The sequence below is a fragment of the Zootoca vivipara genome, chromosome 16 (genome assembly GCF_963506605.1).
Source record: "Zootoca vivipara chromosome 16, rZooViv1.1, whole genome shotgun sequence".
Taxonomy (NCBI): Eukaryota; Metazoa; Chordata; class Lepidosauria; order Squamata; family Lacertidae; genus Zootoca; species Zootoca vivipara.
The window spans coordinates 21,793,535-21,816,655 of NC_083291.1; the positions used below are offsets into that span (position 1 = coordinate 21,793,535).

The window sequence follows — 23,121 nt, forward strand, 5'->3', positions numbered from 1 at the left end:
AGCTGCGCCCGCCCGCTGGCTGGCCGGTCCGCCGCGCAGCTGCGCACGGCGCCCACCGCGCTGGGAAACGGGGCGGGAGGGCGCCGGAGAGATCCGGCACACCACGGCGCCAGGGGCGCTTAAGACGGCCCTGGCCCTCCCACCAGATGTCAAAGAGAAAAACAGCTACCAGATTTTTAGAAGACATCTGAAGGCAGCCCTGTTTAGGGAGGCTTTTAATGTTTAATAGATTATTTTATTTCATTTTTCTGTTGGAAGCCGCCCAGAGTAGCTGGGGAAACCCAGCCAGATGGGAAGGGTATAAATAATAAATTATTATTATTATACAAATATGAATAACTACGGTATTTTTTAAAAACAAAGGGCATGTTAAGATTCCATGCCCGCCTGGAGAAAACCACTCCCTGTGAGATGACTGATTTCCAAAATCCCCTTCAGTAACCAGAAAACCGTAAAGTAGCAATGACAGAAGGAAGCCCTTAGATTTGTGTATATATGTCTGAAAATTGGTATATGCAGATTTGCACCTTATGAGCCTTTATACTGGATTTTTAAGTACTTAGCAGTACCAGTGAAGGCAGGCATCTTCCCCCTGTGTCTGAACTGTGGGACAGCATTCAGTAAAGGAAAACCACCGGGCCTAGGAGCCAATTCCTAGCGCCTATGGGGGCTTCACAGCCCCCACAATAAAATATTTGAGGCGGCTGGGCCCCCACAAAGTTGATGGGCATTCAGGGGCGTAGCCAGGATCAAAACTAGGGGGGGGCAAGCCATGGTCGTTCAGGGGCGGGGCCAAGGCACGGGAGGGGAGGGGCCACAAAGTGGGAATGTGGGCGGGGCTACAGGGCCAGCGGGCCTGATGACATCGTGGCGGCAGCGGCAGCGGCCACCTTGTACTTCTGGGGCTGGCAGCGTTGGTGGCTACCCTGCTTGGCTGGACAGGGAGGGTCGGGCAGGCGAGAGGGGGTGGCAGGGCAGGCGACCCCCTTTCTTGAATTGTCCTACTCCTAGGCATAGCAGCCAACTCCTAGAGGCCTAGGTGCCTCCCCCCCCCCAATTACTGGTAAATACCGTATTTGAAAGAGTCATCCCCCCATGTTGATGGGCTTTCTATGTGGGGCTTATCTGCCCCCCCATATTTTATTAAGGATGGAAGAGGGAGGGAAGGAAGGAAGAAATAGAGAGAGGGATAACTCATATTGTGGGTAAAATAAAAAAATTCCTTCAGTAGCACCTTAAAGACCAACTAAGTTTTTATTTTGGTATGAGCTTGGTATCTGAAGAAGTGTGCATGCACACGAAAGCTCATACCAAAATAAAAACTTAGTTGGTCTTTAAGGTGCTACTGAAGGAATTTTTTTATTTTACTTCGATCCAGACCAACACGGCTACCTACCTGTAATCATATTGTGGGTGTCTCTGGGTGACACTGTGATGCTGGAACTCTGCAGCAAGAGGACGGGAGGGTCGGGCAGGCGAGAGGGGGTGGCAGGGCGGGCGAGGGTGAGGCAAGGCATGGCCGCAGTCACGACAGCTCCGAGGCGTTGCTGCATATCAGCATAATATTTCAACCATGGTTAAGCCCCACCTTAGGAAAAAATTCCTGCATTGCAGGGGGTTGGACTAGATGACCCTTGTGGTCCTTTCCGACTACAATTCTATGATTCTATTGATATATTACCATAGCATATGCATCATTCTGCTTTCTTGAATTGTCCTACTCCTAGGCATAGCAGCCAACTCCTAGAGGCCTAGGTGCCTCTCCCCCCCCCCAATTACTGGTAAATACCGTATTTGAAAGAGTCATCCCCCCATGTTGATGGGCTTTCTATGTGGGGCTTATCTGCCCCCCCATATTTTATTAAGGATGGAAGAGGGAGGGAAGGAAGGAAGAAATAGAGAGAGGGATAACTCATATTGTGGGTGTCTCTGGGTGACACTGTGATGCTGGAACTCTGCAGCAAGAGGACGGGAGGGTCGGGCAGGCGAGAGGGGGTGGCAGGGCGGGCGAGGGCGAGGCAAGGCATGGCCGCAGTCACGACAGCTCCGAGGCGTTGCTGCATATCAGCATAATATTTCAACCATGGTTCAAGCCCCACCTTAGGAAAAAATTCCTGCATTGCAGGGGGTTGGACTAGATGACCCTTGTGGTCCCTTCCGACTACAATTCTATGATTCTATTGATATATTACCATAGCATATGCATCACTCTGCTTTCTTGAATTGTCCTACTCCTAGGCATAGCAGCCAACTCCTAGAGGCCTAGGTGCCTCTCCCCCCCCCCAATTATTGGTAAATACCGTATTTGAAAGAGTCATCCCCCCATGTTGATGGGCTTTCTATGTGGGGCTTATCTTCCCCCCCCCAGTATTTTATTAAGGATGGAAGAGGGAGGGAGGGAAGGAAGAAATAGAGAGAGGGATAACTCATATTTGTGGGTGCCTCTGGGTGACGCTGTGATGCTGGAACTCTGCAGCAGGAGGAAGATACCGGTACGCCTGTACAGGAGCCTTGTAAGCAGCTTTCTCTCTGCTTGATTTACAGCAGGCACGTCCAACAGGTAGATTGTGATCTACCAGTAGATCACTGGATGTCTGTGGTAGATCACTGGTAGGTCACTGGCACCCCTAAAAAAAGCTCACCCAAATTTTTCCTCCTCCCTAAAAAAGTTGAACTATGACCTGAAGCCCTAAACAAAAATAATGGGCCTCCCTCCCTCCTAAAAGAAGCTCAACAAGTTTGACCTAAACCCAAAAAAACAGGGCTTCCCTTCCTTAAAAAAACTCAACAGCTTTGACCTGAACCCCCCAAAAGGGGGTAGATCACCCCCAGTTTTAAACTCTGTGAGTAGATCAGAGTCTTGGGAGGTGGCCACCCCTGATTTACAGTATACAGATGCAGGAGAAGGGGCAGACTGGAACACCACTGCTTTTTATAAACATCACTGTGTCTGTCAAAGCTACAGCCCCCCCTTTCTTATTCACTTCCTTTTAGCCTTGCAGAGCCACCTTAGTCAAATTGAATCCTCTGAGTCTGCACCCTCATTAAATCGCCAATAGAACTCTTAATGCTCCTGAATGCTCATTAACAACTCCCACTTAAGAACAATAGGGTGAAATGGTCAGCTATCGAATCTTGCCTGGGGATATATGCTCCATTGTCTTAACTGCTTAACTACTGGTAGCCACTTTGCTTTATTTATTTGATGTGTTTTTGTTACAGCTGTGTCTCCCCCCCCCCCAGCAAGCAGAGACTTAGCTGCTCTTGCTAAAGCAAAGCCCTTTCCACTTCAGTTTTTGGAGGGGAAAAGTGCTGGTTATGGTCTGTAAAATACATTAATTTTTTGCTTCTAGGGGGGGCAGCTGCCCCCTCCTGCCCCCCTGTCTACGCCCATGTGGGCATTCCCATTCAAATAATGTGTGTGCACTTCGGCGTGATCGCTTATGCAGGGCGGAGCTTACCTGGGCCCCCAATATCAAGTTGGCACCCCTGCCACCAGGCAGAAAGCGTTAACCACCAAGCCACCCTACCACCACCCCTCCAATGCCCCAATCTAGATTAAGGATGCTACAGTTTTCTTGAAATTACAAGAAAGAAGACCCCCAACTAAACATCAGGAAGAACTGTTCAACAGTGGAAAGGTTTCTCTCAGGAGGTTGTGGCCTTTGCTTCCTTGTCTGTCACGGATGCTTTTGCTGACATTCCTGCATTGCAGGGGGTTGGACTGGATGACCCTTAGGGTCCCTTTCAACTCTACCATTCTATGGTTCTATTATTTTAAAGAAAAAGAGAGGTCTCCTTTGGTCCGGAGACTGTGCTATTTAAGAGTTGTTGGGAGAATGAAATCCTTGTGTTCTGTTGCTTGCAAGAGGAGGAAATGGGGAAGGAGGATGGGGTTACAGGGTGCGCTGGGGGAAGGGATCTAAAAAGGGGGTGCAGAGAGAACAGGGGGCAAGGGAAACGAGGGGCTGCAGAATGTGTGTGTGTGTAATAAATGATAGTGGGGTGTGTTGTACCTTGCTGAGGTCGGTGCACCTGCGGGGTGAAACTAAGAAAAAGCGAATTGGGTGTGAAGAGAGGTCGAAAGCACCTGTGGCGATGCCGAGAAAGGCGAGGAGGGGATTAGCCGAGACCCGGGCAGAAAGAAAGGAAACGCTCAGAAATGCAGCCAGGCGCCTCCGTCCGAGTTCGTGAAATGCAAAGGCGACCCTCGTTCGGCATGTATATCATGCATGTAAATCTCTCCCTGCTCCGGGCAGCGGGATGTTTGGGGAGGGAGGGAGGGGGGGCGAGGGAGGGAGGCGGGCTGCGAGAGGAGGGGCGATTTTGCGGCAGGAAGAGGAGCTCCCGCGAGCCTGCAGCCGGGAAATCCTCCTTCGCTTGCACACACTCGCACAAAAATACACACACCCTCAGCTTGCCCGGGCGGCGATCCTTGCTTAGCCGGTGTAGAAGGAAGGCTCGCTAGGAAGGCTTGGTGGATGGCGCTGCAGCCGAGAGTCTGGGAGGTAAGAGTTTCCTTCCTCGCCGCCGCGCCGCCACCATCCTCCTCCTCGCCTCTTTCATTCATTGCTGGTTTGCAGCCCCAGCAGCAGCTGCGGGGTCCGGGCTGCGGCGCCGCAAAGGGGAAGCGGAGTTTCCTCCTCGCCGCTGCTGCTCCCCAAAGTGACGTTTGCCCATTGATTCGCAGCGAGCAGGTACGGGCGCGCGCTTCCTTTTGCGCCGAACCCGCTGCATGAGAGCTGCAGAGCGAGGCGTCGGGCAAAACTTTCCCCTGGCTGTAGGCAGGGTGGTGGGCGGTGATCGGCCTCGGGGGGCTCCCATCGGAGGCCGAGAGAGCTCATGGGAAGCGGGGACTCAGTTCGCCTTGCGCGTGGACGGAATGGGCAACGCGAGAAACGCCACTTTCCTGAAAGTGTCTTGCAGGACTTTTCGAGGTTTTCTCTCCATGCGTTTTGCGTGGGTGGTTTGCTCCGCGACGCTTACACACGTGTTGCGTCCCCCCCCCCCGCGCCCCGGTAGCTGTTTCACTCTCTCCTGTGGTTCACGAGGCGAGCGTTGAACAACAGTAAGCGAGGTAGCCTTTTGTTAACTGCTTCCAGGGGGGTTGCATTGAACTGAATGCAATGCGATGCATTTAATGAAACGCGCCCGGCAGAGCAGATGGCTGGCCGAAAGAACTTGCCGAGCATTTCTTCCCAGTAAGTTACTGGCAACGTTGCAAGGTTGGCATGTCGGCTGTTCCAGTGGCAAGGTTTTCCTTGGGTGAGCGGGGCAGATGCATTTCCTCCGAAGCACATGGCTTGCTAAAAAGCAAAGCAAAAAAAAAAGCTCTGGCGCTGCCCGGACGTCTGACTGGACCTTGATCTTTCCAATATCCTGTGCTTTAAAAACCAGATTCCTCATAAGCTGTATAAAAGACGAGAGGGGGTTTTACGGAAAAGCTGTGAAAGTCCAGACTGTAATTAGATATGGTGCAATAACCATATTCCACATTTCTTTCAACTTGGCAGTGTTCCTGATCCTTTCCCATATGCCTGTTGCAGGATTGCAGAATATACAAGTGTTAGTTTGGTTTCTTCCCTTTGGTGTTTCTAGACTGCAACCCCCAATCTCAGTGCCCTGGAAGGAAGTCCCATTGAACTCAATGGGCTTCATTTCTGGGTGGACATGTTCCTGGATCACAGTTCCCTTTTTAAGTTGCCAATTTCCTTGACTCTTCAGCTACTGCTTGCTTGTCAGCCTAACATTTTACAGCTGCGAGTACAAACATTGTTAGTGTTTATTACTTACCAAAGAGCCATATTTTAAATGTTTTATCAGGACTTTGTTAAGTGTGTGCCCCAGAAAGGCAAATAGAGCCCACTGTGCGGGGATTTCCTGTAGGGGCATGACACACCTGTTAATTCTACCTATCTGAGATTGCTATAAGGGGGAGGAGGGTCAAACATTTGACAGGCCACAGGGCATGCTTAGCGGGCTGCATTTAGGCTGGGGAATCACACACTGCAAACCTTTTGTTACTGATCTTAAACAGAGGACAGCTGCAAATAAAAAGTTTTAAGTGTGTTGTAAAGTGCATTATACAGATGTGACACTCGATGGCGGTGGTGAGCTATGACAAATTCAATATATTTTTCAAACCGTTTTTTAACAAAGCATTTTCACAACGTTTTTTTAATATGTGTGTAGATTCCACCAGAGTGTTTTGAAGTCAGTGCAGTGATCCCAGGGAATACTCCCCCCCCCCCCTGCACTGATTGTGATGCAACTGAAGCTTACAGGCGAAACTCGGAAAATTAGAATATCGTCGAAAAGTGCATTTATTACAGTAATGCAACTTAAAAGGTGAAACCAATATATGAGATAGATGCTTGACATGCAAAGCAAGATATGTCAAGCCTTTATTGGTTGTAATTGTAATTATTTGTCTTTAGGCGGGTCAATTATAAATGGAATGTAATTAATGAAGTGTAATAGCGATGTTTATTTTTGTATGATTGTAACTATTTGTTTTATTACTGTGGGATTTCCAAAAGAAAGCATTTGTAAAAATTAAAAGAAAAAGAAAAAAATAATAAGTTGCATTACTGAAATAAATGCACTTTTCTTCGACGATATTCAGATTTTCTGACTTTCACCTGTAAGTACTCTTGGATTCCATTGATTTCATATCATAGAATCATAAGGTTGGAAGGATTCCTAAGGATTATCTCAACCCCCTGCAATGCAGAATTTACAGCTGTCCCATATGGGGGTTGAACCTGCTGAAAATATAATACATGGGATCACTAATTGCAAATTATTTACAGTGACAAAAATGTGTCCAACTTGGCTGACATTCCGTGATGGGGTATTCTGGTACCATACCTGGAAATATAATGTGTTGGCTTGATATCCATAGGCAGAACTCTTAGGACAGGCATCCCCAAACTTCGGCCCTCCAGATGTTTTGGACTACAATTCCCATCTTCCCCGACCACTGGTCCTGTTAGCTAGGGATCATGGGAGTTGTAGGCCAAAACATCTGGAGGGCCGCAGTTTGGGGATGCCTGTCTTAGGATTTACCATATGTAGCTGCTGTTGCTTCATACAATGTCTTCCATTGTATGCAGTGGTAGAACTGTGTGACTTTTCTCACCATGGGCAAGAAAACTTGAGGAGCATCCTTTAGGAAGTTTTCCTGTACTGGGCCCATTGAAATCAATGGGGTTGCACAAGAGTAACTCATTGATTTCAGCAGGTCTTGTGCAAAAAAACTTTTGGGGGAATTGTGCTCACACTAATGTAGTGCCAAACCTGTAGTATTGACTGATCATTTACTTTGCAAAACTTCATTCGTTTTCATGCCAACTTTTCAATATTTGAATAATAGCTATTAATAAATATATGTGTTGTAGGCGGCTTAGAATAGATTCTCAATTTGGAGGATTTCTGCAGGAGGAAAGCTTTAATGAAACTGCAGAAAAAAATGTAACTTACATCTCCATTGCATAGTACCCATTGTATGAGCCATATTTTAAAGCTCAGCATATATTTACATTTAAAGCATGGATTTGATTATATTCCCAGCTCCAAAATAGCTTGAATATGCAGATTTGGCACAAAGATTATGCCAGTTAAAATGTAAGTCGGCCAGGAAAAGTAACATTAGCACTGATAGGGGTAGGGAGCAATCAGTATCTGAGCTGTCAGTATAGAAAATCATTGCATATATTTTTACTGGGCCTGCAAGAGTGATTCATCGCTGATGGGATTAGGAATGATATGAAAAGTTAAAATTGTAATGAAACGGCACTTTGGTGGATGCTACAGAAGTGATACAGTAGTTAATGTTGCATAGAAGGCTGAAGTGCTGAGTAGTTATTTGCCACCATAGTTAATTGGAACATGAACCACACATGTAGAAAGGCACTGTATGTCTAAGCGTTAGAAGTTGAGGATGTTTAGAGGATTCCCTGGTTAGCCTGGTCAAAGGCCTGGAAACGGCTTATGAGGAACGGCTTAGGGAGCTGGGTATGTTTAGCCTGGAGAAGAGAAGGTTAAGGGGTGATATGATAGCCATGTTTAAATATGTTTAAATATATAAAAGGATGTCATATAGAGGAGGGAGAAAGGTTGTTTTCTGCTGCTCCAGAGAAGCGGACACGGAGCAATGGATTCAAACTACAAGAAAGAAGATTCCACCTAAACATTAGGAAGAACTTCCTGACAGTAAGAGCTGTTTGGCAGTGGAATTTGCTACCAAGGAGTGTGGTGGAGTCTCCTCCTTTGGAGGTCTTTAAGCAGAGGGTTGGACAGGCATGTGTCAAGAATGCTTTGATGGTGTTTCCTGCTTGGCAGGGGGTTGGACTGGATGACCCTTGTGGTCTCTTCCAACTCTAGGATTCTATGATTCTACCGTATGAGTTCCTAGAGCCGGGTTGGATTGCCAGTGGGCAGTGTTAGAAATTCAGATATATCAGCTGGACACCAAATGGCTCCCTAAACCAAGGTTACAGTTGCCAAAACGAAATGTATAGTTGTCATTTTTTTTGCAAGACAGCTCCAATGCCTTATTTTTCAAAGAATGGACTGACTGGTTGCTTATCAGTTAAACATCTGACTTATTCAGATGACAACCTTGAGCTAGGTTAATGAAGAAAAGTCACTTTATCCAGGGAAAGCCTACATCTATATTGGCCTATACCTACCTCTTTTTCTTAATGGTGGCATGGACCATTCTTCACAGCTGTGATCAGTGCAGTGGGATGGGATAAGACAAGCTACAACAATTAACTATAATGTTGTTTACTGCTCCTCCTCAGGCTGCACGGAAAAAGCATTTTGGTTCCTGAAATTCATTGTAATTGTGCAAATAAAATATAACAGGTAGAATTCTACAGGAAGGGGTATTAGTGTGTGAAAGCAGTCAAGATCCAGTGATCCCCAAGCATGCACCTCCAGATGTCAGGCGCCTTCCTGATACCCAGGCATTTTTAACTTAGTTGCGAGTTTCCAAAATGTGCCTGGCTAATTTTGAACACTGCCTGTGGCCTTCCATGTGTTGATGGACTACAACTTCCACCATCCCTGACCATTGGTTATGCCTGATGGGATTTGGAGTCCAAGAACATCTAGAGGCCCATGTTTTAGTCACCCTAGTTTAGAAGCATCTGGCTGAGTACTGCTAGAAACCAACTTTCCTATGTTGGGGAGCCCCACAGGTTGGCGTCAAAGAGAGTTATTTGTGCTTTAATCCCATGGAAATCAATAGAACAAATTAGTCTAGTTGAGGTGTGAGGAATCTGTGGCCCGAAGGCCACCTAACCTCAGGTAAAGGTAAAGGGACCCCTGACCATTAGGTCCAGTTGTGACCGACTTTGGGGTTGTGGCGCTCATCTCGCGTTATTGGCCGTGGGAGCCAGCGTACAGCTTTCAGGTCATGTGGCCAGCATGACAAAGCCGCTTCTGGCGAACCAGAGCAGCACACAGAAACGCAGTTTACCTTCCCGCTGTAGCGGTACCTATTTATCTACTTGCACTTTGACGAGCTTTCAAACTGCTATGTTGGCAGGAGCTGGGACCAAGCAATGGGAGCTCACCCCATTGTGGGGATTCGAACCGCCGACCTTCTGATGGGCAAGCACCACCTGCGTCGCATAACTTCAGGTAGCCCTTGGAATAGTCTGCATCCTAAATTGGGAATCTGAGGCCTAACTCCATGTGGCCCTTGGTCTAATTTCAAGCAGAGGAGCCAACAGGCTAGTGTTGCAGTTTGCAGAAGGAGGTTGAAGGCAAGAGGACAGGCCTTTCTTGAGGCTATCCAGATTGTTAATGTCTCAGCTAAGTCTCTCGCTTCAGTTCTCTGCTTCTTCTTTGGCGATCACTCCTATCCGAGTAAGATTGTCTTCCATAAACACGGTTTTAACAATGAGTCTGTAAGTGACTGTGGGGGCCAATTCTGGATCCACACGTCCTTCCACAGTGGGAACATTGGTTTCCGGGCGGGAGTTGATCATGGTGTGGATTTGCCAAGCGCGCCTTCCTCTTAGCACGTTTCTCCCTTGCGTCCTGAGATCGAGTGTCTTCAAAGCCCATGACACCTTTGGTAAAGGCTGTTCTCCAACTGGAGCGCTCGCAGGCCAGTGTTTCCCAGTTGTCGGTGTTCATACTACATTTTTAAAGATGTGCCTTGAGACAGTCTTTAAACCTCTTTTGTTGACCACCAGGATTACGCTTTCCATTTTAAAGTTCGGAATAGAGTAGTTGCTTTGGAAGACAATCATCAGGCATCCGCACTATATGACCAGTCCAACGAAGTTGATGTTGAAGAATCATTGCTTCAACACTGGTGATCTTTGCTTCTTCCAGTACACTGATATTAGTTCGCCTGTCTTCCCAAGTGATGTGTAAAAATTTTCGGAGACACTGTTGATGGAATCTTTCGAGGAGTTGGAGATGGCGTTTATAAGTGGTCCGTGTTTCACAAGCATACAGTAAGGTTGGTAGTACAATAGCTTTGTAAAGAAGCATTTTGGTTTCCCTGCGAATGTCCCGCTTCAGTTAGGTGCCACCACGCTCATTAACTCACTGCTTGGCTTTAGGCAAGCCACCGTCATGTATTCTTGTCACGCAGACTATAACAGTACTGGCAAGATCCTGTACGGGGGTTATCTATACTAGGGTAATGTATGCAAAGCACTTTGCAAACTTAGCAAAAGCTGCTTCTTAATGCTGTTCTTATTGATTACATTTCTATCCCACTTTTCCTCAAAGGAGTTCAAGGTACCTGCCCACCTGCTTTATCCTCAACAATGACCCACTGAAGGAAATCAGGCTGAGAGAGTGGCTAATCCAAGAGGTGGCATTCAACATAAGTTTTATTCAGAACAGACCTGTTGAAATGTTGTTGTTGTTTAGTCGTTTAGTCGTGTCCGACTCTTTGTGACCCCATGGACCATAGCACGCCAGGCACTCCTGTCTTCCACTGCCTCCCGCAGTTTGCTCAAACTCATGTTCGTAGCTTCGAGAACACTGTCCAACAACAACAACAATAATAATATTTTTTATTTATACCTCGCCCATCTGGCTGTATGCAGTAGTCCCATATATATATATGCAGTAGTCCCATATGGGGATTGAACCTGCAACCTTGGCGTTATCAGCACCACACTCTAACCAACTGAGCTATCCAGGTTCTCAAACTTTTTCCTCTAGCCCACACACTTTCAGAATAAAAAAATTGCCGACTTTTTTATTGATAAGAAATAACTCCTGACAAATTGAATACATTTGACTGGATATACAGCATGCATGGTCCGAGTAGCAATAATTCTGACTTAGTAACTTGCTATTCAACTGGTCACCTGTGGTGAGTAACAATTGCCCCCAGGCAAATAGGCAGGGAAGCTTTACAAAAGTTGGTTCCCTTTTTCTGTTTGAGGCACAAGTGACTAACATGGGGTGGGTGTGAGTGGGCTGGTAACAACTTTCCCTGGCATGTCATTTTGAGGATTTATTTCCAAGGCTGCAGTAAATCCTGTATTAAATGAATTTTTTTTAACTGTGGGACGTGATAGAGCTAGAGGAATAGATTAGAAGGGGAATTTTTCCTTAAATGGGTGTGTTTCTCGTGGGGTCCTTGTAAAGTCAGCTCCCTGTTTCCATTGTTGTAGAAGTGGACAATATAGAAGTTATGACAAAGACAGCTGATGTTCAAAACTTGATGGATTGATAACCATCATTTGTTTACCTTCTGTCTTGATCTTCCATTTGTTAACTTTCTGTAATTTCAGATACACACACTTTAATGATCTTGTCTTAACAGTGTGTGCAGTTAACTAAAACTCGGGAGTTGCTGTGTCTTCTTCCCCCACAGGGTGAGCCCAGCTTCCATCTTATTTTATTTTTAAAATATTTTTTAAGATTTCTTGAATTAACAAAGGTGCGTGCAGTGTCACTCATATTTTAACGTGTATCATTTTAGCAAATCGGCTTCCATCTTATAATGTGATATGTACACACGTCATTTGTATCAAACACTCTACTGTAGTCATTAGTTTTTTCCTTCACCCATGCCTTCCACTCATACATTTGCACCATTTATTCATCACATTTAACAAACACGCAGAGCAATTTTCTTTTGTAAAAGTTGAAAAACCGTTGTGTTGCTGGCATCTGTCTATCTCAGGGAGACAGTGAAAGAGCGTGCCTTCAGGGGTAGAGTCAAACCGTTGGAGAGTTATAGCACCTGCTATGACTGTAGAAACCAATACAGGAGAAACATGTTTCATTGTAGCTGGGGCAGATGAAGGCATCCGGTTTTGCTGCTAAAGGTGAACTATGGTGCTTCTTCTCTCTGTGGTCTTACCAGGGATCATTCCTCCTTTGGTCATGGCTGTGGATATACGACCTGACTGTCTTGTCTCCAAGCACTACGATTGTCTGCAAGGGATTCCCATACGGCTGGGTCATAGCTGCCCAGTACCCCGTTTTCCCCGGGAAAACCCCGTTTTTTACTTACCTTTTCCCGGTGGTCCCCCGTATCACTTCATCTCCCGTTTTTCTCCGTTATTTTCTCCTGCCGGCGGCCATTTTTTTCCGATTTGCCCTTCTATGGGCACCAAAAATGGCCGCCGCCGGCTTCAAAAGTCACATCTACGCATGTCCGGAAGTGCATAGGCGCGACTTCCGGTGTCGGCGGCGGCCATTTTTTGTGCCCATAGATGGGCGGAGCGACACCGGAACTTGCGTCGATGCACTTCCTGACATGCCTACAAGCGACTTTTGAAGCCGGCTGCGGCCATTTTTGGTGCCCATAGAAGGGCAAAGCGACACCGGAAGTTACGTCGACGCAACTTCCGGTGTCACACGGCTGCCGGTCCCGGATTCTGCAGTCCGGGACTTGGAAGGTAAGGGCTGGATTAATGTAATGTTGGTAGCCTTCATGCCACATTTCATGCCCTTGGAGATCCCGCCATCCTCCTTTCTGTGTACATGACCAAGCCAGTATAGATGTTGCTGAGACACAAGTGTTTACATGCTGGGAATGTGGGCTTGGAAGAGCACATCTTTGTTTGAGATTCGGTTTTTCATGACGTCACAGGTTCCAGCCAATTAGTGCTGTGCACATTGAGCTTTTCCTCTGGACACATGGAACCAGTTTTTTCTGTGCTCGGTTACCTTGATAAGATTTCTTCCCATGGGCATCTTGTTGGCCATTGTGGTGCCAGACTCGATGAGCCTTTCAACTGATCCAGCGGTACTCATATGTTACTCATCCAGCGGTACTCATATGTTCTTGATATAGAAGGAAATATTGTGTATCCTGTAGGGCAGAGACTTGGAAAGGACTTTAGCTCCCTAGTTGGCAACTAATTATGCTGTATTATTAGAAGATGGGCCTACATTTTAAAACTATTTCCAAATAGATATTGAATACGTCAAGTTTCAGGCCACTTAACTTCAGAATAATTGTACTAATGAGTGAAACTAATTCCAAATAGATAATTATCTGTCTGCCTGTCTCTCTATCCTTTAGTTGTCTAGTGTCGTTTGATTGCTCAGTTGAAACAGATGTTAATTATCCTTTCTTTTCTTTTTTTGCCCCTTCTCTTTCTTTGTGCATTCAGTAACAATACATTTTTCAATTAATCATCATCAGATTTTTTGATTAGCAGTGTGGCCAGTTTTTAAAACGAGGGCAATTAACATTTTCCATTATAATCCTTTTGTCTTCTTCTTTCTGATCCAATTACTAGAATGAAAAGAGAATTTTGATCCTGCTGGGGGCGGCAGCATTCAGGGATCTAAAACAATTAGCTGCTGTACTGTGAATTTAAGAGCCATAATTTGGGGGTCCGGAAAAAGCAAACATGGAACATTTTTAGAGCTCCTCATAAAATATCACAACCAAATGACTGTACCATACCTCCCATTTGCTGAATTGTAGGTTTTTCTTTCTTAGTTGTGACTGAAACACACCCAACATATGGTAAATTGGTCAATCAGCTTAAGTAAAAACAAGCATTTTCCACACAGTGTACAGTAAATAAAGCAATGATTTCTTGAATTGAGAATGATGGGAAGGAAGGAAATAATAAAATGTTTTCAGGTCATTTTAAACCATAGTTAAACTAAACTATGGTGTCAATCTGAATGTGCAGCTGATCTTCATTCCTCTTGTGCTGCCAGGACCTAAACCATGGCTTGGCCGTAAGCGAAGAATAAATCTTGGTTACAGCACATGACTCATTTAGGGAGAAGGAAACCACAACTGTATTTTCAGAGGTCCCTCCCAGCGGCAGCAACACCAGCTTGCTTTGCATTTACATTTACACCATAGTTTAATTTAACTATGGTTTAAAAGTGACATATGGACCTGGCCACTGGGCTGCTGTAGCTGTTATCTAGTTTAAGGATTTGTATGGTGAAATGAAATCTTAAAATATTTATCGTTTCTTATGCTGCCATCACATTTATTCCACAAGAAGAAGAAGAAACCACTTTTTAAAACTGAGTACGGTACACCTTTTATATTGATCAGCAATGGCAACATGGAGCTGGACCTTTCCACAGAGTTTTCCATGAATTTTACTATTTGTGTGGGTAGATTCACATAGACAATGAATTACCATAATCTTTTTGGGGGGAGGAATGGACAACGGGGAACACTTTGTGCATCAGTAGTTTGCCAAATAAAAAATAAAAAAAAAATATTCTTCCAGTAGCACCTTAGAGACCAACTAAGTTTGTCATTGGTATGAGCTTTCGTGTGCATGCACACTTCTTCAGATACACTGAAACAGAAGTAACCAGACCCTTATATATAGTGAGAGGGTGGGGAGGGGTATTACTCAGAAGGGTGGTGGGAATGGGTGATTGACTGATAGGTGTGAAAACCCGTTGATGACTGTTAACGACTGCAATTGGTCTTACAGGAAAAAGCAAGGGGTGAGATGGCTAAAGATAGCTTTATCATGTATAATGAGATAAGAATCCAATGTCTTTATTCAGACCAGGTCTCTCCATGGTTTTAAGTTTGGTGATAAGTTGCAGTTCAGCAACTTCTCTTTCCAGACTATTTCTGAAATTCTTTTGCAACAAGACAGCTACTTTGAGATCTTCTGTAGAATGTCCTGGGAGATTGAAGTGGTCTCCTACTGTTTTCTCTGTCTTGTGATTCCTGATGTCAGATTTATGTCCATTTATCCTTTGGCGTAGGGTTTGGCCTATTTGTCCAATATGTTTGCCACACAGGGAACTTTGGCACACTTCCCGCACTGGTTTGACAAAACAGGTGGTGCTTTTGATTTCATCGCTGCTGTTCCTATTACTCTAATCATATTGCCAGAGACTTTGTGAACCTTATGTAAAGTAGGAAATACATGCACAAAGGCCCAAGGAGGAGCTACAGCAGGAACACAGACATGGCAAAGTGTCGTCCATTTTGATCCAACATGGCTGCTCTACTGTCTGCATAAAACATACCATGACTGCTGGGTGTGACGGAGGCTATGCAGGCCTAGCAGGGCTCACATACCCTCCAATCTCACCCCTTGCTTTTTCCTGTAAGACCAATTGCAGTCGTTAACAGTCCTCAACAGCTATCAGTCAATCACTCCCACCCACCACAAGGAGGGAGTAATACCCCTCCCCACCCTCTCACTATATATAAGCATCTGGTGACTTCTGTTTCAGTGTATCTGAAGAAGTGTGCATGCACACGAAAGCTCATACCAATGACAAACTTAGTTGGTCTCTAAGGTGCTGCTGGAAGGATTTTTTTTAATTTTGTTATACCCTCCAATATTCCTCTGATGATAATAGGGACGGTAAAGGGACCCCTGACCATTAGGTCCAGTCACGGACGACTCTGGGGTTGCGGCGCTCATCTCGCTTTACTGGCTGAGGGAGCCGGCATACAGCTTCCGGGTCATGTGGCCAGCATGACTAAGCCGATTCTGGAGAACCAGAGCAGCGCACGGAAATGCCGGAGCGGTACCTATTTCTCTACTTGCACTTTGACATGCTTTCGAACTGCTAGGTGGGCAGGAGCAGGGACCGAGCAACGGGAGCTCAACCCATTGCGGGGATTCGAACCGCCGACCTTCTGATCGGCAAGCCCTCGGCCCTGTGGTTTAGACCACAGCGCCACCCTCGTCCCTGAAAATAGGGACACCCAGTGCCATTTTTTAAGCAAAAGAGGTGCAGAAACACACCACGAACACCTCTCTTGTTCTCTTAGAATGGCAATGGCGCCTACCTAAGAGGTGCTGGGACTGAGTTCCTGTGAGTTCTGGCTGGAAAAAATGCCCTGGAGATGTCATATTCCATACACTCCAATGTTTCTCCAATGAAAATAGGGACATCCTAAGGACAAACGGGACATTCCAGGATCAAATCAGACCAGAAAAGCTTCTGTAATCCAGGACTGTTACTGGAAAACAGGGACACTTGAAGGGCCTGGGCTGAGATTAACACACAGTGTGTCTTTGTGTGAGTACTTATAGTGCTCATTAGTGATATATCTGGTTACTGCTCGATGTTTTTTAAGCCATAGAGAAATTGACTGACTTCTTTTTGTGGCAGACAGTGATACGTATGTTTGTCAAGTTCCTGTTTGATTCATGCTGAAACTATTTCTTCCGCTGCCCAACCCATTCCTATGTGCTCTTTGCTTTTCCACTATATTTGCAAAGGCGGTGTGACCAGGTCATAGAATGAACCTCATACCCCAGATATATGAAACTTATCTCCAGGTGGACAATAGGCATTGTATATTCTTCTAGGTACTTATTGTTAAGGCCATTGCTGTGGAATGTGTAAAAAACAACAACAGCCTGAACACCTTGAATACAGTCCAGAAAAAGTCAAGCACTTGGAGGTCCCAGTGATCTCCGTGGAGAAGCAAAACACCTGCTTTAGTTTTCCCTGTTTTTCGGGAACAGTCTCTTAAGGGTCTTCCAGCTTGAGATTTGTCGTTGGGAGAGGTAAGAAGCAAAAAGACGCAACGGGCATGAAAACAAAGGGAATTGCTATGCAGGGCCAGCTCTACTGTTAGGCAGAGTGAGGTGGCCACTTCAGGCAGAAGATGCTGAGGAGCGGAGAATGGACAGAGCTGTAAGTGGCGTGCAGTCTGCCCTGCACCCCCTAAGCTCGCCTGCTGCCCTCAAGTGCCCCCTCTCTGTCCCATCACCAGTGTTGTTGTAGTAAGAATCACTTGCTAGTCTGGTTGGCTTTTGTACGTACCATAGAACGAGGTATGTACTACCTTGCTTTTTGATTCAGGTAGCAACATGTCTTGGGGCAGCCCTGACTGTGTGTTACAAGAAAAAGGAGCCATGTGTTATGTGAATTCTCTCCTTGGTATCTATAATATCTTACTTAGTTACAGCCTGTGATTGGGGGGGACGGGGGAACGCCTCAACAAAATGCTGCCATTTTTAGCGGCAGCCTTATGTTCTCTGTAATGTGTACTTTTTGGGCCTAAAGGCTTCATGGGAAAAGTGGATTTCCCATGCATGCAGAGCTCTGAGTGGCGTTCCTGGGGTTTCCTTTGAGAATTTTGAGTAATGAATAAAGGACATGCTCCTGTGTGCAGACTCTGAGTCCTGTTTCTTGATTGTGGTAGAGTGTGATGGAATGTGGGAAACTGGCTAGATACATACACATAGTTGTTGTGTGTTTTTTAACATAATCTTTATTAATTTTTTTGCTACATAACAACTAAAAAAATCCTTTTTCTATCACTTCCAGTAGTTTCCTTATAGCACAAATATATACACATCGTGATAGGTAATGAAGATCAAAATAGGTTACATATATTAAAACTATAACATATAAACTCCATAAATTCGAAAATAGAAGAGGAAATAAGAAAGAAAAGAAAAAAGTTATTTCCCTTTCCCGACATTCCAACCCTGCGACTTCCTTTCTTCTGTTTTCTGCTGTCGTCCTTCTCGTTGGCGTTGTTTCTGTCATTTTCCAAATACAGTTTTTATTTCTTATTCTATACAGATGTCTAAACCAGATATTTACAATATTTTAGCACTTATTTTCTTGTATAGTTTCAACACTCAACATTGGTTTGGCCATTCATCTTATATTTTTCTTTTTTCCTAATTTGACACTTTACATTCCGTTTTGCGGTTGTTGTCTAATTTACTTGTAATTGAGTTAGTCACATATTTTATCGATAGATTTCATAAATTTGCTCCATTCTTTCAGATGGGTTTTATGAAACCCAGCAATGAAACCCACCTGAGACACATACACATAGTTAAGAATGCCAGTTTAGGTTTAGGTTTCATGCGTCTGATGGACTGTGATCCACAAAAGCTTATGCCCAGGATTTGTTAGTCTTTAAGGCACCACACTGCCCTTTGCTGTGTGTGCTTAATGGTTGTCCCACTAAATTCAATAGGACTGAAAAGTGATTAACGCTGAATGGATTGTGCCACGTAAAACATATGTTGTGAAAAAGTAATGCAAGCAGGCAACCATTCTAGTTAAGGCATAATGCAGTTTTTCATGCCATAGGCTGAGACACCTGTGCAGGTATCTGCACGGGGGACGGTGGGGCAGGGCCTATTACTGGAATTGTCTGGCACTGTATCAAGAGAAGAAGCAGTTAAGGGTCCTACTTCGGGGATCATCAAGTCCAGCCCCCTGCAGTTCAGGAATCTTTCCACCCAACGTGGGGCTCGAACCCTTGACCCTGAGATTAAGAGTCTCATGCTCTACCAAGTGAGCTATCTGGGTGGGAACTCTGCAAGCAGCAGCAAAAAGGAGGAACTCCTCAGTTCCTGTTTTAGGGCCAGAGCAGCCAGGTGGGTCCTGTTGCCAGGCAAGGGAGCGTGTGTGACAATACCCAACGGGGAAGCATTCATGCTACAGTTATTTTTAATATCCGCACACCGTATGATGAGCCCTACTGAAACAGAGCAAAAGCCCTTCTAGTCCACCTTCCTGTTTTCACATTGGCCAACCAGATGCATGGACCTGCGCGTAACTGCAGGATGTATGGAAATGTCCCCATATCCTCAGGGCAGCTCCACACTTCATCTGTGGGTGCTGTCATTTCCTTCAGCAGTCACATATAATGTTAATGGCAGGCGCTCATGCGTTGGGGAGGATGCCTGGCATATTCAAATAGGCACTTGCAAATTCTCCTCTGTTGCTTATGGGTTTGTTTGTTTTTTGAGGGGGTGGGGCACCCCAGAAAGTAGAATAAGTTTGTGAAGATGGGGAGGGGCAGAAATTCAGAAAGTTTTAGAGGAGTGGCATGGTGTGAAGGTCTTCCTCAAATTTCCCTGTATAAAATTAATAGCAGTGACGTGTTCTCTCTTTCCAGGTAGCTCAGTTGCATGGCAAGACAAATTGTTAAGAGCCGCTACACGGAGTGCAAAATGAACAGCGAAGCTCAACATACAAGATGCAGAGGGCAGTCCAAGTGAAGCAAGCGGGCTTGAAAATGTCTGCGTGTAGTGATTTTGTGGAACACATCTGGAAGCCGGGCTCTTGCAAAAACTGCTTCTGCCCCAGACACTTCCACCAGCTGCAGGCGCCGCCCCTGGACCTGGGGGTTAGCTGTGGCCTCTTGCAGGATCTGAATGGAACCAGAGCCAAAGCTGAGCCCACGGCTCTGGAGGATGACGGAGTAGTTTCCTTGCCTTACTCCAAGCCAACAATTGCCGTAAAACCGACGATGATAAACTCGGATGTTGCCGATGTGTGGGCGGATGGGAATCTGAGTGCTGATATCCCACAGGTAATGATTAACAAGGGAAATAGTGTGTTTTACAAGGTTCTTCTGTTGTAAAAAATAATTATTATTTGACGTAGAACAGTACTGGTATTTGTTATGACACAATTCCTGTAATTTTTCTTCTATTAGCAAATGGCTTGAGATTCTACTGCTTTTTGGTAACATAGGAAACCCTTGCAGAATTTCTGGGCGTGTTCCTAGGTTCTTAGTGGGCAACATCCTCTGGGGTTTCAGAGAAAGCTAGAAAGCTTTGCATGCTTCCTCCAGGGTGAGCTTACCTGTGAACCTCCAAATATTCTTGGTCTACAAATCCCAACCCCATCTCTGGCCTTGCTGTCTGGGGCTGCTGGGAATTGGAGTCCTGCAACATCTGAACGTCCACAAGTTAGCCACCCCTGACTTACTTTCATGCAAAACCCTTGCCAGCTGTCATGTTATCCTTTGGATCCAGGTGAGCCCTGCTGCTGCCCAGACTGACACAAGCAAGTTTTCATTTGCCCTCTTCTAGGCATCAGAACCATAGCTGCCAAGTCTCCCGTTTTCCCCGGGAAACCCCCGTTTTCCCAGCTGTTCCTAACTGAAAAAATGGATTTTTTTGTTTTTCCCCGGTTTATTCTGACGCGGCGGCCATTTTGGAACTGGGCGGAGCATGCTCAGAAGCGACTTTTGATGCTGCTGTACCCAGTTCCAAAATGGCTGCAGTGCGACTTCTGGCGCGGCGGCCATTTTGGAACTGGGCAATGCAGCATCAAAAGTCACTTCTGAGCATGCTCCGCCCAGTTCCAAAATGGCGGCAGTGCTACTTGCGGCCTGCTATTTCCGGCCGGTCCCTTATTTCTCTGGCAGCAACTTGGCAGGGGTATGATCAGAACCTTCTGACCCCAGCTGCTCGTGAGAGTCATTGAATAGGAACAGCACTGCTGCTGTAGAGAGTTGGGCAGCCAAGAATCGACCAGCCCTCCTTATATCCTCACCCCTTAACTACACAACAATCCAAACATCAGGTGCTAGGCTTGTGGTCAGAGGATCTACTGCTTCTTGTGGCTTCTAGGGATCCTAACCCACAGGACGCTAGGCTTGCCAGAATGGTAGGGAGTACTTTCCTTGATAAGTGGGCTTTTGGAGTTTGACAGCTGCACTATAGGGAGCTCTCAAGCTGCCCCAGGTGTGAATACTTGAGGAATTAGAGCTTTACGCATTCCAATACGAACTGATTTGTAGCAAAGCTTCAATAAGCACCAACTTCCATACTTCCCCAATATTTAGGGTTGCCAGACCTCAATAGTGGGCAGGACTTCTGTGCCTTTAATTGCCCTGCTCTCTTTTGAGTCTGGAAATCTTAAAGAGAAACCAGCAGACCCTTTGCTTGGAAATTAAACAAAGGGTCTGCTGGTTTCTCTTTAAGGTTTCCAGACTCAAAAGAGAGCAGGGCAATTAAAGGCACAGAAGTCCTGTCCTCTATTGAGTCTAGCAACCCTACCAATACTCAGATGTAGTTTACGGCTAAATAAAGAGTATTTTGAAATGTGTATTTTTTTTGAGAGAGAGAGAGAGAGAGAGAGAGAGAGAGAGAAATTGATTAAGTGTATTTAGAAGTGGTAACAAGAACTGAAAAACAGAAACAGGGCAGATTTATGAGTAAACACATGCAAAAGTGGCATGGGCTGAAAATAGACTCATTTGTAGATTGCTGGTTCCTAGGGGATCCCACCTAGGGGGTTCTATTAAACTCAGTCCTCTACACTGACTTGTCCCATTATAACTAACATGCTTGGAGCAAAATAAAAAAAAAATCCTTCCAGTACAACCTTAGAGACCAACTGAATTTGTTATTGGTATGAGCTTTTGTGTGCATGCACACTTCTTCAGATACACTGAAACAGAAGTCCCCAGACCCTTATATATAGTGAGAGGGTGGGGAGGGGTATTACTCAGAAGGGTGGTGGGAATGGGTGATTGGCTGATAGGTGTGGTAAACCTGTTGATGACTGTTAACGACTGCAATTGGTCTTACAGGAAAAAGCAAGGGGTGAGATGCTTGGAGCAAGTATAGATTACTTATCGGGAGTGTTTGCAATTGGTTCACCAATTCTTGTGCCAGAGTGAGAGGTGAAAATAAAACGAGGAAACATGGAAGTTGACAACTGGGAGGGTTTTATAATTTCGGATGGCAGGTTGAGTTCTCATACACGTTTTTGTAAAAATTGATAAATTAAGCCACCATGTTGAATTAATTCCCCATTTTAGAGACCTAAGAGCAGCAAGGCCCTATTTGAGACTGATCTTCCCCTATATGGGGCAACTTCCTCATGCTGGCAAGGTTAAGAATATTCTGATGCAGCTTCCACTGCAGTGAATAGGCACAAAGAAGTACCAGGGACATTGTCATTGGCTACAAGGGACAGATGGCAATGGCATTAGTTCCAGAACTGCAGTAATATCTCATGTGAACTGAAAGAAGGTGGGGGGTTTTCCCCCTGTGACATTCTGTTGGCAGGAAGCCGTTCCTAGCCGGCAGATCTGATGTTCCTTGAAACATCCGTCCAGATATCATGATGCAGGATATCTCAGCAAACGTGGTCTCCCACAAACAGACATTGAAGTGGAACATGAATCAGTACTTCCACCTGGGATTTGCCTTGAACTGTTCTGCCTCTTCTCCTGCTGAAGGGAAGGTTGTTAATAATGCTACAGAGTTTACTGTCATTTCTTAAACTACAATGTGTTGTAAGAAGCATTTCAGGCAAAGATGTTTGAACACAGCCGCCGCTGCCACCACGACACATCAAGAATTGTCACTGGTATTTTTTTAAAAAAACCCTTTTTGCTGCCTATTTAATGCCTTGGCTCTTTTCCCCAAGCAGGCATTTCCGCATTAGCCTTGATATTTTGCTCTAGGCAAAATTTGCCGGCAACTCTTTAACTGTAGATAAGACTTATTAAGTAAAGAAAGAGCAGAGTGGTTGGCAGAATGAGCAATTTATTTCATGCACTAACTTGAAAGTACTAGTGTTTCTAATTGGGCTTGGTTTTTAATGAGCAAAATTTCATCAAAACCAGTTAAAGCAGAGTTCAGCGTTCAGTTACCCACATGTGCCACCGAAAGCCTTTTCAAGCAGGCAGTGAATGAATCATGTCAGTTTGTGTGGAGAGGATAGAAGAAAGGCTTTTGTGCTTAAGGGCTTCTGCTTCTGAGATTCTGGGTATCTTTTTTATATTCATTTTTTAAAAAAGCAGTACTCCAGCCCTCTTTGTCCAGGAGAAAATGGAATGTGCCTCAAAGCTGCAGATTTGAAAGGGGAAAGAAAAATATATTCAGGAGCCCTACATGTATTATGCTTTCAGATCCCATGATTACAAAGTCTATTTGA

At 45.3% G+C, this 23,121-nt stretch overlaps 1 protein-coding gene across 6 annotated transcripts in view; it reads left to right on the forward strand.

Moving 5' to 3' along the window:
- The window catches only part of PRAG1 (PEAK1 related, kinase-activating pseudokinase 1), a 97,337-nt gene that overhangs the window by 25,263 nt on the left and 48,953 nt on the right, over positions 1–23,121 (forward strand). The window contains exons 1-2 of one of the 6 annotated variants that reach the window (XM_035140796.2): positions 4,326–4,508; positions 19,337–19,753. In XM_035140796.2, coding sequence (XP_034996687.2) covers positions 19,418–19,753 — 336 coding nt within the window. In that variant the 5' untranslated portion in view covers positions 4,326–4,508; positions 19,337–19,417. The other 5 variants (XM_035140798.2, XM_060268995.1, XM_060268996.1 and 2 more) reach the window with 5 other exon arrangements.